We start from the raw sequence: 12,699 nt of genomic DNA on the forward strand, positions 1-12,699 counted from the left end.
GGTGCTAGAACCGCAGGATTGCTGGGCCTGCCAGGAGCTAACACCGCATGGTATCCAGAGCACAGAGTTGTCGATGCTCAGCAGAAACACCGGTTAAAAGAGACTCAAAGTGACTGGGTGTGGGGCTCCAGATGCAGAGGGATTCCAGGAACATAACACAGCAGACACAGTTCAGACAGGTTCAAGTATAGGACAGGTACAGGATCAAGGATTCGGGACTGGATATACCGCCTCCAGGACAGGCGCCAGAACAGGACAAAACAGGAATCAAGGCAAGGACTTTGGAACCAAAACATAGACCAGAGAGGTGCAGGAACACAAACACACATAGCAAAGTTCAGGAGCTTTGTGAGTAGTTCAGGCCCTGCCCATAGGGCAAGGGAACTTTATATAGGAGCTGCCCCTCAGTAACTGGCTGGGGACAGCACCTCAAGTACACACCCTAACCCTGATAAAAGCAGGGAACGTGTGGCCGCGCATGCCCTAAGCACAAACAGAAACCATTACAGCACAATCAGTGCAGGAACTGAGGCTCAGGGCACCAGGCTGTGACTGCACACACTGACACACGTGGAAAGTCATGCACCAGCTGCAAATGACCTCGCAACCTGCAGACAGCTTCCACAGCGGCAACCAGGGACCACACATGCGGATGGTCATGCAGCAGGGCAAAGACCTAACCACCCATGTACGGCTGCGCAGCAGAGCAGGGAACTGAGAAGGCTCCATCCAGGTAACAGTCAACAGTATCCCAGCTCAAATTAGGGGGAAAGGAACAAAGGGTTAAAGCAAACATATGCATTGTCACGCCGAAAACCATATACAGACAGAACGGCGTAACACTATTTCTGTATATTTAGCTCAGAGTAAAAGTTTACACCATATAGAGAGAACACGTGCTCTATGGGACATATATAATCACGTGAGGGCTGTCACTTGGGGCCTGTCACTTTGGGCCTCCTCCTGCTGTCACCTTCACTCTCTACAGACTCCAGACAGACTGAATGAACAGCTGGCAGCTGTGCTTATGAAGACTTCTACCATACTCCATGACAGGGACAGATGCCATATACCATTCAGAATTTCAGGAAAGATGGAGAACAAATGTTGATATGGACAAATGGACAATCTCTTTGTAATTACTTTACCTATTTTATGTTTTGCTGCAAAGTGGTTTTTTTTTGTGGACAATCCAATAAATCACTACAATTTTTATGAAAATATCATGACATTTTTCTTAAAGAGTATCGCATCTGGTAAAGAGTCCTCATTAAATAAATATGAGAAATAAGCATATTTAACAAGCACTGAAACAATGGCTACCAATAGGCAGTTGAAACTCTTCATATCCAGTAATAATATAAGGATCAAATGTAAGAATGTCTAACCTGTAGTAGCCAAAACTCATTTTGTGGTTTTGTGGTCAATAGAGTACAAGCAGCTTTAAATCTAAAACACAAAACACAGGACACAAAAGGAAGAAAAGGAGGAAGAAAGGAAGGGGAGGTGGGATGTAAGGCCCTGGGCTGGCGAACTAGCCAGGGTCAGCTGGTCCACTGGAGAACCAGAGGATTCTCCGGTGGGCCCAGGAACTGACATCTGTTGGCATACAAGGTCGGCAGCTGCCTAGGGCCCCCGCTGCAACAGGGGCCCCAGCCAATGACATGTCGCTAATAGCGGCACACTTCGCAGCTCCTACGTGGCCCGTTAGTCGGGGGGACCCACCCGCGCCAGCGGTGGAGCAGTGGGTGACAGGAGGCGGGAGCCGGATGCTGCGACAAAAGCCTGTGCCCACTACAAAAGAGAAATTAATATTCACTGCTCCCCACGCCCATGGGCGTGGGGAGCAGTGATTATTAATTTCTCTTTTGCAGCGGCTCCTGTCACCTGCTGCCCCCCAGCGTGTGCCACATTCAACTGTATCAGCATCAATAAACAATGATGTGAGCTGCTCCATAGAATAACACTGGTCCGAGTGCTTTTCGATGTTTTCTCGCATAGCACTCTACCGTATTCTAAGGTAGTGTGACGCCGGCCTTAAAAACAGTATTGGCACAGATCTAAGAGTAACAAAAAACATGTGTGACATATCTATTAAAATGTCACAAAACTTGATCAAATTGTCTCTTTTTCACACAATTTCATTCTATACACTCTTTTCTGTTAATATTTTTTTCTATAGGATCAATTCTGTCATTGAACACTGATATATTTCATGAAATAAAGTCCAAGACTGAGTTCAGACGAGCAAATAATTTTTTTTTTACTGTTTTGCACCCTTAAATAAAATTCTATTTTTGTAACTGTATGACAATTTGTATGTGCTAAAATCACTTCTGTATGTAATCTGTATGTTCATTTTTAATATGCATAGCCAAAAAAGCCAATTCAAATTCCTGTGTCATTTTTACAACAAATCTGAAAAACAGATGTCATATGAATAGTGTCCACATGTTCGGAACGGTAATTGTTTTGTGCACTAATCAGACTTGAATAGTAGTGGATGTAGTGGATATTTTTCAAAATATTCAACCAACTAAGGCCTTATATCAAAGTCTACATTGCCACTCTATGAATGGTGATCATCGCATTTGAGGAATGGGGAGTTTGAGATTTATATAATTCGTTAACATTGTTATCAGAACAATTCAATGGATAAATGTGGAACTTCTGCTATGTTAGGAAAGGAACTAGATTCCTACTTTTTAAGTAGGTTCAAAAGTACAGTTCTACATACTGCAATGCTGCAAAACAATGCACAACGGAAATTATCATCAGGGCACCCAATAAAGCCAAAGAAGAAATAAAGATATATCTACTACTAGGATCAGAGAGAAGTATATAAAAATATTCAGCGCATGAAAGTATCAAATATAAAAATATCTCCTCTGGATGAGAAAAAATGATAAAAGAATACTTACAGCATGCTCTTTCCCTTCATGTCGGCAAAAGCTTTCTGATCTTGAAGAACATTCAGGGCAGCACTTATTGGGATCTATTCGAAAAATTTCTCCCTAAATAATAAATAATTTATGTTATTTGGAGTAGTAAAAAAACATATATAATTTTGCTTCAATCTTGAATTATTTCTGCAGAAAGGCACGGATAACATGCATTATTGAACTGTAAACCTTCCAAGATAGTAATGATATAGAGTACAAAGAATACAGAACAAACTGTTCAGACACAATACAATATGTGTAAATGAGTAAATTTTGAAGATTTTTATTTTTTTTTTAACTTTACCCATCTGAAAGCACTAAAGGACCATTGGCTCGGTCACATATGGTAAATAAAATTGCACCTGGGCACTTATGCCTTGGAGTATCCACATAACCATCTACTATAGAGTTTTGATCTCACATTAGGAGCATAAAGTCAATAGTGCAGAGTTTATATGCAGATTTTTACTTGATACTAGGCACATGAGGTCCAGTGCGTAGGGCAGCAGGTTGCAAAAAGCAACACCAGGGTAATTTTTATCTTTTTATTCCCTCCGCCCCTCCACTAGACGAAATAGCAAAAAGGATGTCTTTGCAGAAAGATAAGGGTTGGATGCTCCGTGCATTTATTTGTTTTTTTCACGTATTTAAAACACAAATCCAGATGAAGATGCAAGCACTAATTAGGTCCCTTTGGCAATGTGAAGCAGCGTGATCAAGCTGCTGACGTCGCCTTAGTGTGATGATGTGACTTTATCACAAGCAGGTGACGTTGCTTCAGAAATGTAGCGATGGCGAAGATGAGGGTGAAGGTAAATGCTCCGCAGTGGAGCAAGAGATATAAGATGCTTTTCCAGAAGAAGTCAGTGTGAGGGCATAGTATGAGAGTGATGGATAGTGTGAGGGTACAGCATGTGGGGAGGCAGTATATAGAATGATGGATAGTGTAAAAGTACAATATAGAAACGGGACAGCGTGGAGGGACACTAAGGGTGGGGATAGTGTTAAGGTCATAATTCATAGCGCAGGAAAAGTGTGCCGGGAGTTATTTAATTCATAATGGGTGGACGGTGTGTTGGTTTACACCTGCTCCATTATAGGAATCCGCAGGTGTAAAACCGCAGGTGGAATCCGCACAAAAAAACGCTTAAAATCTGCGGTAAATCCGCAGTAAATCTGCAGGTAAAACGCAGTGCTTTTTACCTGCAGATTTCTCAAAACAGGTGCGGAAAAATCCGCAGAGGTTCCATCTACGTGTGCACATGCCCTAAGGCTTATTTAGGGCACAGCACGGGCAGATATTTTTATCCAGGAGCATTATAACAGCATTGCTATATTTAAAGGCACTGTGTCAGGATGTGCCGCAAAAGACCGAAAAAGTCTGCAAAGACAAGCTGTGGCATCAGAACCGGATGAACAAGAACGGGATGAGAACTAGAGATAAGCGAACATGTTCGGAAAACATTCGCCAATCTCAAATTCGGCATGAATGTAGCTCATTCCCGAGCATTTATCCTCAAAATTGCATTTCCACTAATGTTTTTGTTAGGACATTTGGCTAGGATAGTGGTGCTGTATGATGAGCGGGGAAAGTGTTTTATGAGGAAGGGGGGTATAGGTCAGAGGAGATGTGGACTGTAATTTTTTAAATTAACTTAATGTGTGTACATTCCAGCACAGAAACCATTCACAACGTCCAGACACAAGGGTTTCTGTCATTAGCTGCTGAAGTCACATGTCCATCTTCATACTAAAAGTGGACATGCTGGTTTGCCAGAACCATTTTGTCAGTGTAACATTGCAGAGAGGCTGCACTTGATGCAAGTTGTCATGTAGTTTGATAGCATCCTGCGTGAATTCGACCTTCCAGCATCTAACTAGTTTGGGCTAATAGTGTTATGTAGGTAGGAGTCCAGATATCCTAATCAAAATCATTTTGGCTAATACTGTGTTGCAGTCAGGAAGCCACATTACCTAATAAAAATCATTTGGGCTAATATTGGGGTGCAGGCACAAGGCCCCATTTCTTAATCAAAACCGTTTGGGCTAATATTATTGTGCAAGTACCAAGCCCCATTTCCAAATCAAAATAGTTTGGGCTAAAATTGAGTTGCAGTCAGAGGAAGTTCACATTTCCTAATCAAAATAATATGGGATAATATTGGGGATCAAGCACCAGGCCCCATTTCCTTATCAAAATCGTATGGGCTAATACTGTGTTTCAGTCAGGAGGTGTTTACATTTGCTACTCAAAATTGTTTGGGCTAATAATGTTGTGTAGGTTCCAGGCCCAATTCCCTAATCAAAATCATTTGGGCTATTATTTGGGTGCAGGCACCAAGCTTCATTTCCTTATCAAAATCATTTGCTCTAATACTGAGTTGCAGTCAGGAGGAGTTCACATTTTCTAATCAAAATCGTTTGGGCTAACATTGTTGTGCAGATACTAGGCTCCCTTTCATAATCAAAATCGTTTGGGCTAATATTGGGGTGCAGGCACCAGGCTCTATTTCCTAATTAAAATCATTTGGGCTAATACTGTGTTGCAGTCAGGAGGAGTTCACATTTCTTAATCAAAATAGTTTGAGACAATATTGGGAATCAGGCACCAGGCCCCATTTCAAATTCAAAATGGTTTGGACTAATATTAGGGTGCAAGCACTGGGCCTCATTTCCTTATCAAAATTGTTTGGGCTAATACTGTGATGCAGTCAGGAGAAGAACACATTTCCTAATCAAAAGTGTTTGGGCTAATATTGTTATGCAGGTACCAGGCCCCATTTCCTAATCAAAATCGTTTGGGCCAATATTGTTTTTTTCATGCTGGATATGGGGCCAGACGAAGTAGGGTCCAAGCAGATTCCAGACCCTCATCACCAAACATTAACCCCTGGAGGTGGAGGGGATTCTGATGAGACTCAGATACCTAAGGTGTAAACTGTACTTTGCTGTCAGGGCAGGAAGAGGCGGAGTGTTACTCTCAGGGCAAGAAGTAGGAGAACAGAGAGGATGACAATGATTTTGTAGACCCCACTTGGTGTGAACCCAGAGGCAAGCAGCTGAGTAGCTCTGCAGAGGATCTGGAGGAGTAGGAAGATGAGATTACGTTGTGGCTTGATGCACAGACACAAAGTGTTGCAAGCACGACAAGCACTGCCTCCTCAGACACAACTCTGGCTGCAGCCAGCAGTGGTTGCAAGTCTGCAGTTTGCAGGGACGGCAATGGTTGCCTAGCCTGGTTCTTTTTTGAGACCGCAAAGCATGACTTAACTCACGTTATATGCCAACTTTGCACAAAACGACTCCGTAGAGGCAAAAATTGCAATAATTTGACTATTACACGCATGAACCGGCACATGCGCGATCAACTTGCGTTAGTCTGGGAATCTCCCTGTGCAAAAATGAGAACTAGTGGGCCTCACCAACCACCAGCCGTCCCATCAACCACATCTGCTGTTTTTTCATCCTCCATCACCGTGTAAAGTGTTCTCACACAGGTCTCCGGCCGCAGAACCTACACTTGTTTACCTGCTACAGTCGGGGTGAGTGAGAGCCTGTCAGCTGTTACGGAAGTGGAGATGTCTGTTTTTGCTTTTCACCTAGTACACCACATCTTTCTCAATCCACCATAACATCTCCGCCTGCAACTCACTCACGGTCCAGCAGTTTGTCGTATTTACCCTACTCCACACTCTCTCAGGACAGCAGCCAGCCCTCGGTCCCCCAGTTGTGTCAAGTAAAAGAATGTTTCCTCTCACACATGACACAGCTAAGAGGCTGAACTCCGTCATTTCCAATGTGATGGCCACGGAAAAGCTACCTTTCCGCCTGGTGGATACAGACTGTTTCCGAAAGATGATGGCCGTCGCATTCCCCCAGTAAGGAAGGAAAAAAAAAAAGGAGAAGCGACGTGCCACGATATGGATAAAAATTACAAAAGATTTTTATTATACAATTATATAAAAACAGATCACACAACATCCATATAAACATAATAATTTAGACAAAGGAGGAAAATAAGGGGTGAGTGAATGGTCAAAAATGTAAAAGGACTAGGGAAAAAGCTGAGTGAAAACACAAACTGTAGCACTACATAGTCTCCTAATTTTTATATTTATTGTGAGTTCTGATAATATGAGCATCATAATTATGTTCACTTATTTATTCCCCCTTTTTACTGTTTATTTTTCACTTTTCTTCACCTTTTCACCCCATATTTCTTGTATTCTTTAATATTTGGACTTTTTGTCCCATATATATCACTTCCATTTTTGGAAACTTATTAATCACTATATATTCATGTCCTTAAATATATACTTCCATCTTTATATTCTAGCTCTCTCTTATTTTTTTTCGAACTGGTGTGTTTCATGGAGGTCCTCTCACTTCATGGTAGCCTCCTGTATCCTTCTAGATAATGGCTGCCGTGGTTGCGCATGCGCACCGGGACTTCCCTGGCACTTTGCTTTCTCAGCAGCCGTCAGTATATCACATTGCGCATGTTTGTTGACGCCACTAGGCTGTTTGTGACCGCAAGCGCGATTTGACATGATGGCGGCGGAGGAAGTGATGTCGCGGCCGGCGGGATCCCGAAGCGCATGCACCGCAATCAGTGGCGCTGTATGATTTTCCTTATAAATAGGGAGTTGGGAAGATGGGACACTACCCTTACCCCCTTTGATAAAGCAATCTGCGAAACGCGCCTCAGGGGCCACGTGGGGTCCTATCTTGGTCCGGATTCACTATGGGTAAGCTTGCTAATGGGTGATGGAACTCTGCTATGGCCATTCTATATGGGTACTTGCTCATCCATTGCTGACTTATAGATATTATTACTTTGGTATAGCTGCAGCATTTTTTCACTCAGCTATTTCCCTAGTCCTTTTACATTTTTGACCATTCACTCACCCCTTATTTACCTCTTTGTCCTCCTTTATCTAAATTATTATGTTTATATGGATGTTGTGTGATCTGTTTTTATATAATTGTATAATAAAAATCTTTTGTCATTTTTATCCATATCCTCGCTTGTCGCTACTCTTTTGTTTGTGGTTGTAACTATTGTATTTGGAGTACTCCACTATATTATTGTTTCTATAATTTAGTGGGGAGAGCGTGACTGCAATATGCTCTTGACCCTATTACTTCATTGGTGTTTTATGATTATTACTTCAGTATACCAGCATGTTGCAGACAACATCACCCGTTCCTTGAAACAAAATCTGCCGGGGTGCATTTCACAACCGACACCTGGACGAGCAAACATGGCCAAGGGTGTTACATCTCGCTGAATGGGCACTTGGTGACTCTGATGGCTGTGGGGGAAGGCGGGCAAGGGGCTGATTCACAAGTCTTGGAATCCCCAAGGCTTGTAGGACAAACCTCTAACACTTCCTCCACCTCTAGTGTCTCCACCTGCGCCCTGCACCTCTCCCTAAATAAGACACGCGTTCCAACAGTACAGAGAGAAACCCCTCATATCTGTACTGTACAGCCAGGGCTCACCGCAATCAGGCAGTGTTTAAATTAATATGCTTTGGAGTTCACAGTCACATAGCTCAAGAGTTGTGGATAGCTATCCAGTCCAAGTTTGAGCAATGGAAGTCTCCACTGAACCTGGAGAAAGGGAAGGCCGTGTATAATAACGGTGCAAATCTGGAGGTAGCCCTATGGTGGGGCAACCTCACACACATGCCTTGCATGGCTCACATCCTCAATCTGGTGGTACAGCAATTTTTCCTCCACTATCCCAGCCTGGACACACTGCTGCAGAAAGCACGGTTGCTGCGTGCTCATTTCCGCTATTTACAACACCTTGCATTGCTACAGAACACTTTCGGCCTAATTTGTTACTTTTGCCAGTGTGGACAGGAGCCAAGTCCTGCTGGAGGATGAAATTTCCATCTCCAAAAAGCTTGTCGGCAGAGAGAAGCATGAAGTGCTCTAAAATTTCCTGGTAGACTTCTGCACTGATGTACTTATACCAGCATGCAGCTTCCCTCTGCAGACAAGCTTTTTGGAGATGGAAATTTCATTCTCCAGGAGGACTTGGCACCTGTTCACACTGCCAAAAGTACCAATACCTGGTTTAAAAACAACAGTAAATACCTGGTTTAAAAACAACAGTATCACTGTGCTTGATTGGCCAGCAAACTCGTCTGACCTTAACCCCATAGATAATCTATGGGGTATTGTAAAGAGGAAGATGAGAGACACCAGACCCCACATGCAGATGTACTGAAGGCTGCTATCAAAGCAACCTGGGCTTCCATAACACCTTAACAGTACCACAGACTGATAACCTCCATGCCATGCTGCATTGATGCAGTAATTGATGCCAAAGGAGCCCCGACCAAGTATTGAATGCATTTACTGAATATACATTTCAGTAGGCCAACATTTCGGATTTTAAAATAATTTTTTCAAGCTGGTGTTATAAAGCATTCTAATTTACTGAGATAATGACTTTTGGTTTTCATTGGCTGTAAGCCATAATCATCAACATTAACAGAAATAAACACTTGAAATAGATCACTCTGTTTGTAATGACTAGTGATGAGCGAGTGTACAGGTCCTTCTCAAAAAATTAGCATATAGTGTTAAATTTCATTATTTACCATAATGTAATGATTACAATTAAACTTTCATATATTATAGATTCATTATCCACCAACTGAAATTTGTCAGGTCTTTTATTGTTTTAATACTGATGATTTTGGCATACAACTCCTGATAACCCAAAAAACCTGTCTCAATAAATTAGCATATCAAGAAAAGGTCCTCTAAACGACCTATTACCCTAATCTTCTGAATCAACTAATTAACTCTAAACACATGCAAAAGATACCTGAGGCTTTTAAAAACTCCCTGCCTGGTTCATTACTCAAAACCCCCATCATGGGTAAGACTAGCGACCTGACAGATGTCAAGAAGGCCATCATTGACACCCTCAAGCAAGAGGGTAAGACCCAAAAAGAAATTTCTCAACAAATAGGCTGTTCCCAGAGTGCTGTATCAAGGCACCTCAATGGTAAGTCTGTTGGAAGGAAACAATGTGGCAGAAAACGCTGTACAACGAGAAGAGGTGACCGGACCCTGAGGAAGATTGTGGAGAAGGACCGATTCCAGACCTTGGGGAACCTGAGGAAGCAGTGGACTGAGTCTGGTGTGGAAACATCCAGAGCCACCGTGCACAGGCGTGTGCAGGAAATGGGCTACAGGTGCCGCATTCCCCAGGTAAAGCCACTTTTGAACCATAAACAGCGGCAGAAGCGCCTGACCTGGGCTACAGAGAAGCAGCACTGGACTGTTGCTAAGTGGTCCCAAGTACTTTTTTCTGATGAAAGCAAATTTTGCATGTCATTCGGAAATCAAGGTGCCAGAGTCTGGAGGAAGACTGGGGAGAAGGAAATGCCAAAATGCCTGAAGTCCAGTGTCAAGTACCCACAGTCAGTGATGGTGTGGGGTGCCATGTCAGCTGCTGGTGTTGGTCCACTGTGTTTCATCAAGGGCAGGGTCAATGCAGCTAGCTATCTGGAGATTTTGGAGCACTTCATGCTTCCATCGGCTGAAATGCTTTATGGAGATGAAGATTTCATTTTTCAGCACGAACTGGCACCTGCTCACAGTGCCAAAACCACTGGTAAATGGTTTACTGACCATGGTATTACTGTGCTCAATTGGCCTGCCAGCTCTCCTGACCTGAACCCCATAGAGAATCTGTGGGATATTGTGAAGAGAAAGTTGAGAGACGCCAGACCCAACACTCTGGATGAGCTTAAGGCCGCTATTGAAGCATCCTGGGCCTCCATAACATCTCAGCAGTGTCACAGGCTGATTGCCTCCATGCCACGCCGCATTGAAGCAGTCATTTCTGCCAAAGGATTCCCGACCAAGTATTGAGTGCATAACTGAACATTATTATTTGATTGTTTTTTGGTTTGTTATTAAAAAACACTTTTATTTGATTGGACGGGTTAAATATGCTAATTTATTGAGACAGGTTTTTTGGGTTATCAGGAGTTGTATGCCAAAATCATCAGTATTAAAACAATAAAAGACCTGACAAATTTCAGTTGGTGGATAATGAATCTATAATATATGAAAGTTTAATTGTAATCATTACATTATGGTAAATAATGAAATTTAACACTACATGCTAATTTTTTGAGAAGGACCTGTACTTGTTGCTCGGGAAAACACTAACATTTTTTTTCATAAAAAATGGCGCTGTAATCATGTGCAAAAATCAATTTATATACAGGTGCTTCTCGCAAGATTAGAATATCAAAAAGTTAATTTATTTCAGTTCTTCAATACAAAAAGTGGAACTCATATATTATATAGAGTCATTACTAGTGATGAGCGCGCTCGGGTGACCTCCGAGTATTTATGACTGCTCGGAGATTTAGTTTTCATCACGGCAGCTGAATGATTTACAGCTAGTAGCCAGCCTAAGTACATGTGGGGGTTGCCTGGTAGCTAGGGAATCCCCACATGTAATCAAGCTGGCTAGTAGCTGTAAATCATTCAGCTGCCGCGATGAAAACTAAATCTCCGAGATTCTAATCTTGCGAGAAGCACCTGTATATAAAGTGATTTTTTGCACATAATTACAGCGCCATTTTTCATGAAAAAAAATGTGTTAGTGATGCACATTGCATCACTAACAACGCACTGGGGACAGTTTATGAGCTAAAAAGGACATGACAGGTTCCGTTTAAGGACCTTGCTGAACAATACATTCTAAGGCTATGTTCACACGTTGTGTTTTTGATGCGTTTTTTTCCGCACGCATTACCAATTACCTGCTCTCTTGGCAGTGTGATACAGTGACTGGCATCATTGTGAATGGCCGGTATGTGTCGCAGAGACAGAGGTTGTCCTCTGCGCTGTAAGCTCGAAATGTTGTGGTTCTGGGACTTGGGGTGGAGATGGGTGGGACTGACTAACCACACACACCTCCCACCTATGGGGCTGGTTACAGGTACATAATGTGACCAGAGTTTGGGTCACATGTTCAGAGTGTATGGACCTGAATGGTCACAGTGTGAGGTCCTGGATGGCCTGTGTGTTGGAATGTCCTTGAGTGGACTGGATTCCTGGAAGCACATGGAAAGGCCATGGAATGAAGGCCTGTGTGTTGGAAGTTCCTGGGACTGGTCTTCCTGAATAGCACATTGAGAGGCCGTATGTGCAGAGTCTGACGGCACTGCGTTGGGGAAGCTAACATTCCTTCTGCGGGTCTGGACTATCTAAAGTGTCCCAATCACAAGGATGGTGATCCCTGTTAGGCAGCTTCCCTGGGAACCAGGACTGACAGGAGTCAGTGTGTGGAGCAGGAGCTCCTGTAAGGCAACTCCAGATGAAAGGGGTTACGGGCAGAGAAGTATCTGCCATTGGAACAGACTGACGGTGGTTATTATGTCCCGTTGATGTATATATTGAACTGTTTGTGACACGGTTTATGAGTCTAAATAAACCGGTATAGACTGTTTTTGTGAGAAACCGCGCCTGTGTGCTTTAATCCCGTTGCCAAGCGGGTGTCCCCCGACACACTCAGGGAGCGCAATCTCACATATGGTGGAGAATGCGGGCAACGGTCCAGGAGGCATGTGTGGAGGTTATTGCTGTGGCTCGGCGGGGTCACAAAGATTTTTTCAAGACAGCTTGTGGTAGATCGGCGTGTCTACGAAGATTACAAGCGTCTGGGTGTATCTCGGCGGGGTTACAAAGATTTGCTGTGGATTGGCGGGTC

General features: G+C 43.1%; 1 protein-coding gene across 1 annotated transcript in view; it reads right to left on the reverse strand.

Moving 5' to 3' along the window:
• The window catches only part of FRAS1 (Fraser extracellular matrix complex subunit 1), a 653,238-nt gene that overhangs the window by 423,189 nt on the left and 217,350 nt on the right, over window positions 1-12,699 (reverse strand). The window contains exon 4 of the mRNA XM_077275534.1: window positions 2,922-3,014. Within this exon, the coding sequence (XP_077131649.1) occupies window positions 2,922-3,014 (93 nt within the window). The remainder of the gene's footprint in view (window positions 1-2,921; window positions 3,015-12,699) is intronic.

This window comes from Ranitomeya variabilis, chromosome 1 (genome assembly GCF_051348905.1).
Source record: "Ranitomeya variabilis isolate aRanVar5 chromosome 1, aRanVar5.hap1, whole genome shotgun sequence".
In the NCBI taxonomy this organism is placed as follows: Eukaryota; Metazoa; Chordata; class Amphibia; order Anura; family Dendrobatidae; genus Ranitomeya; species Ranitomeya variabilis.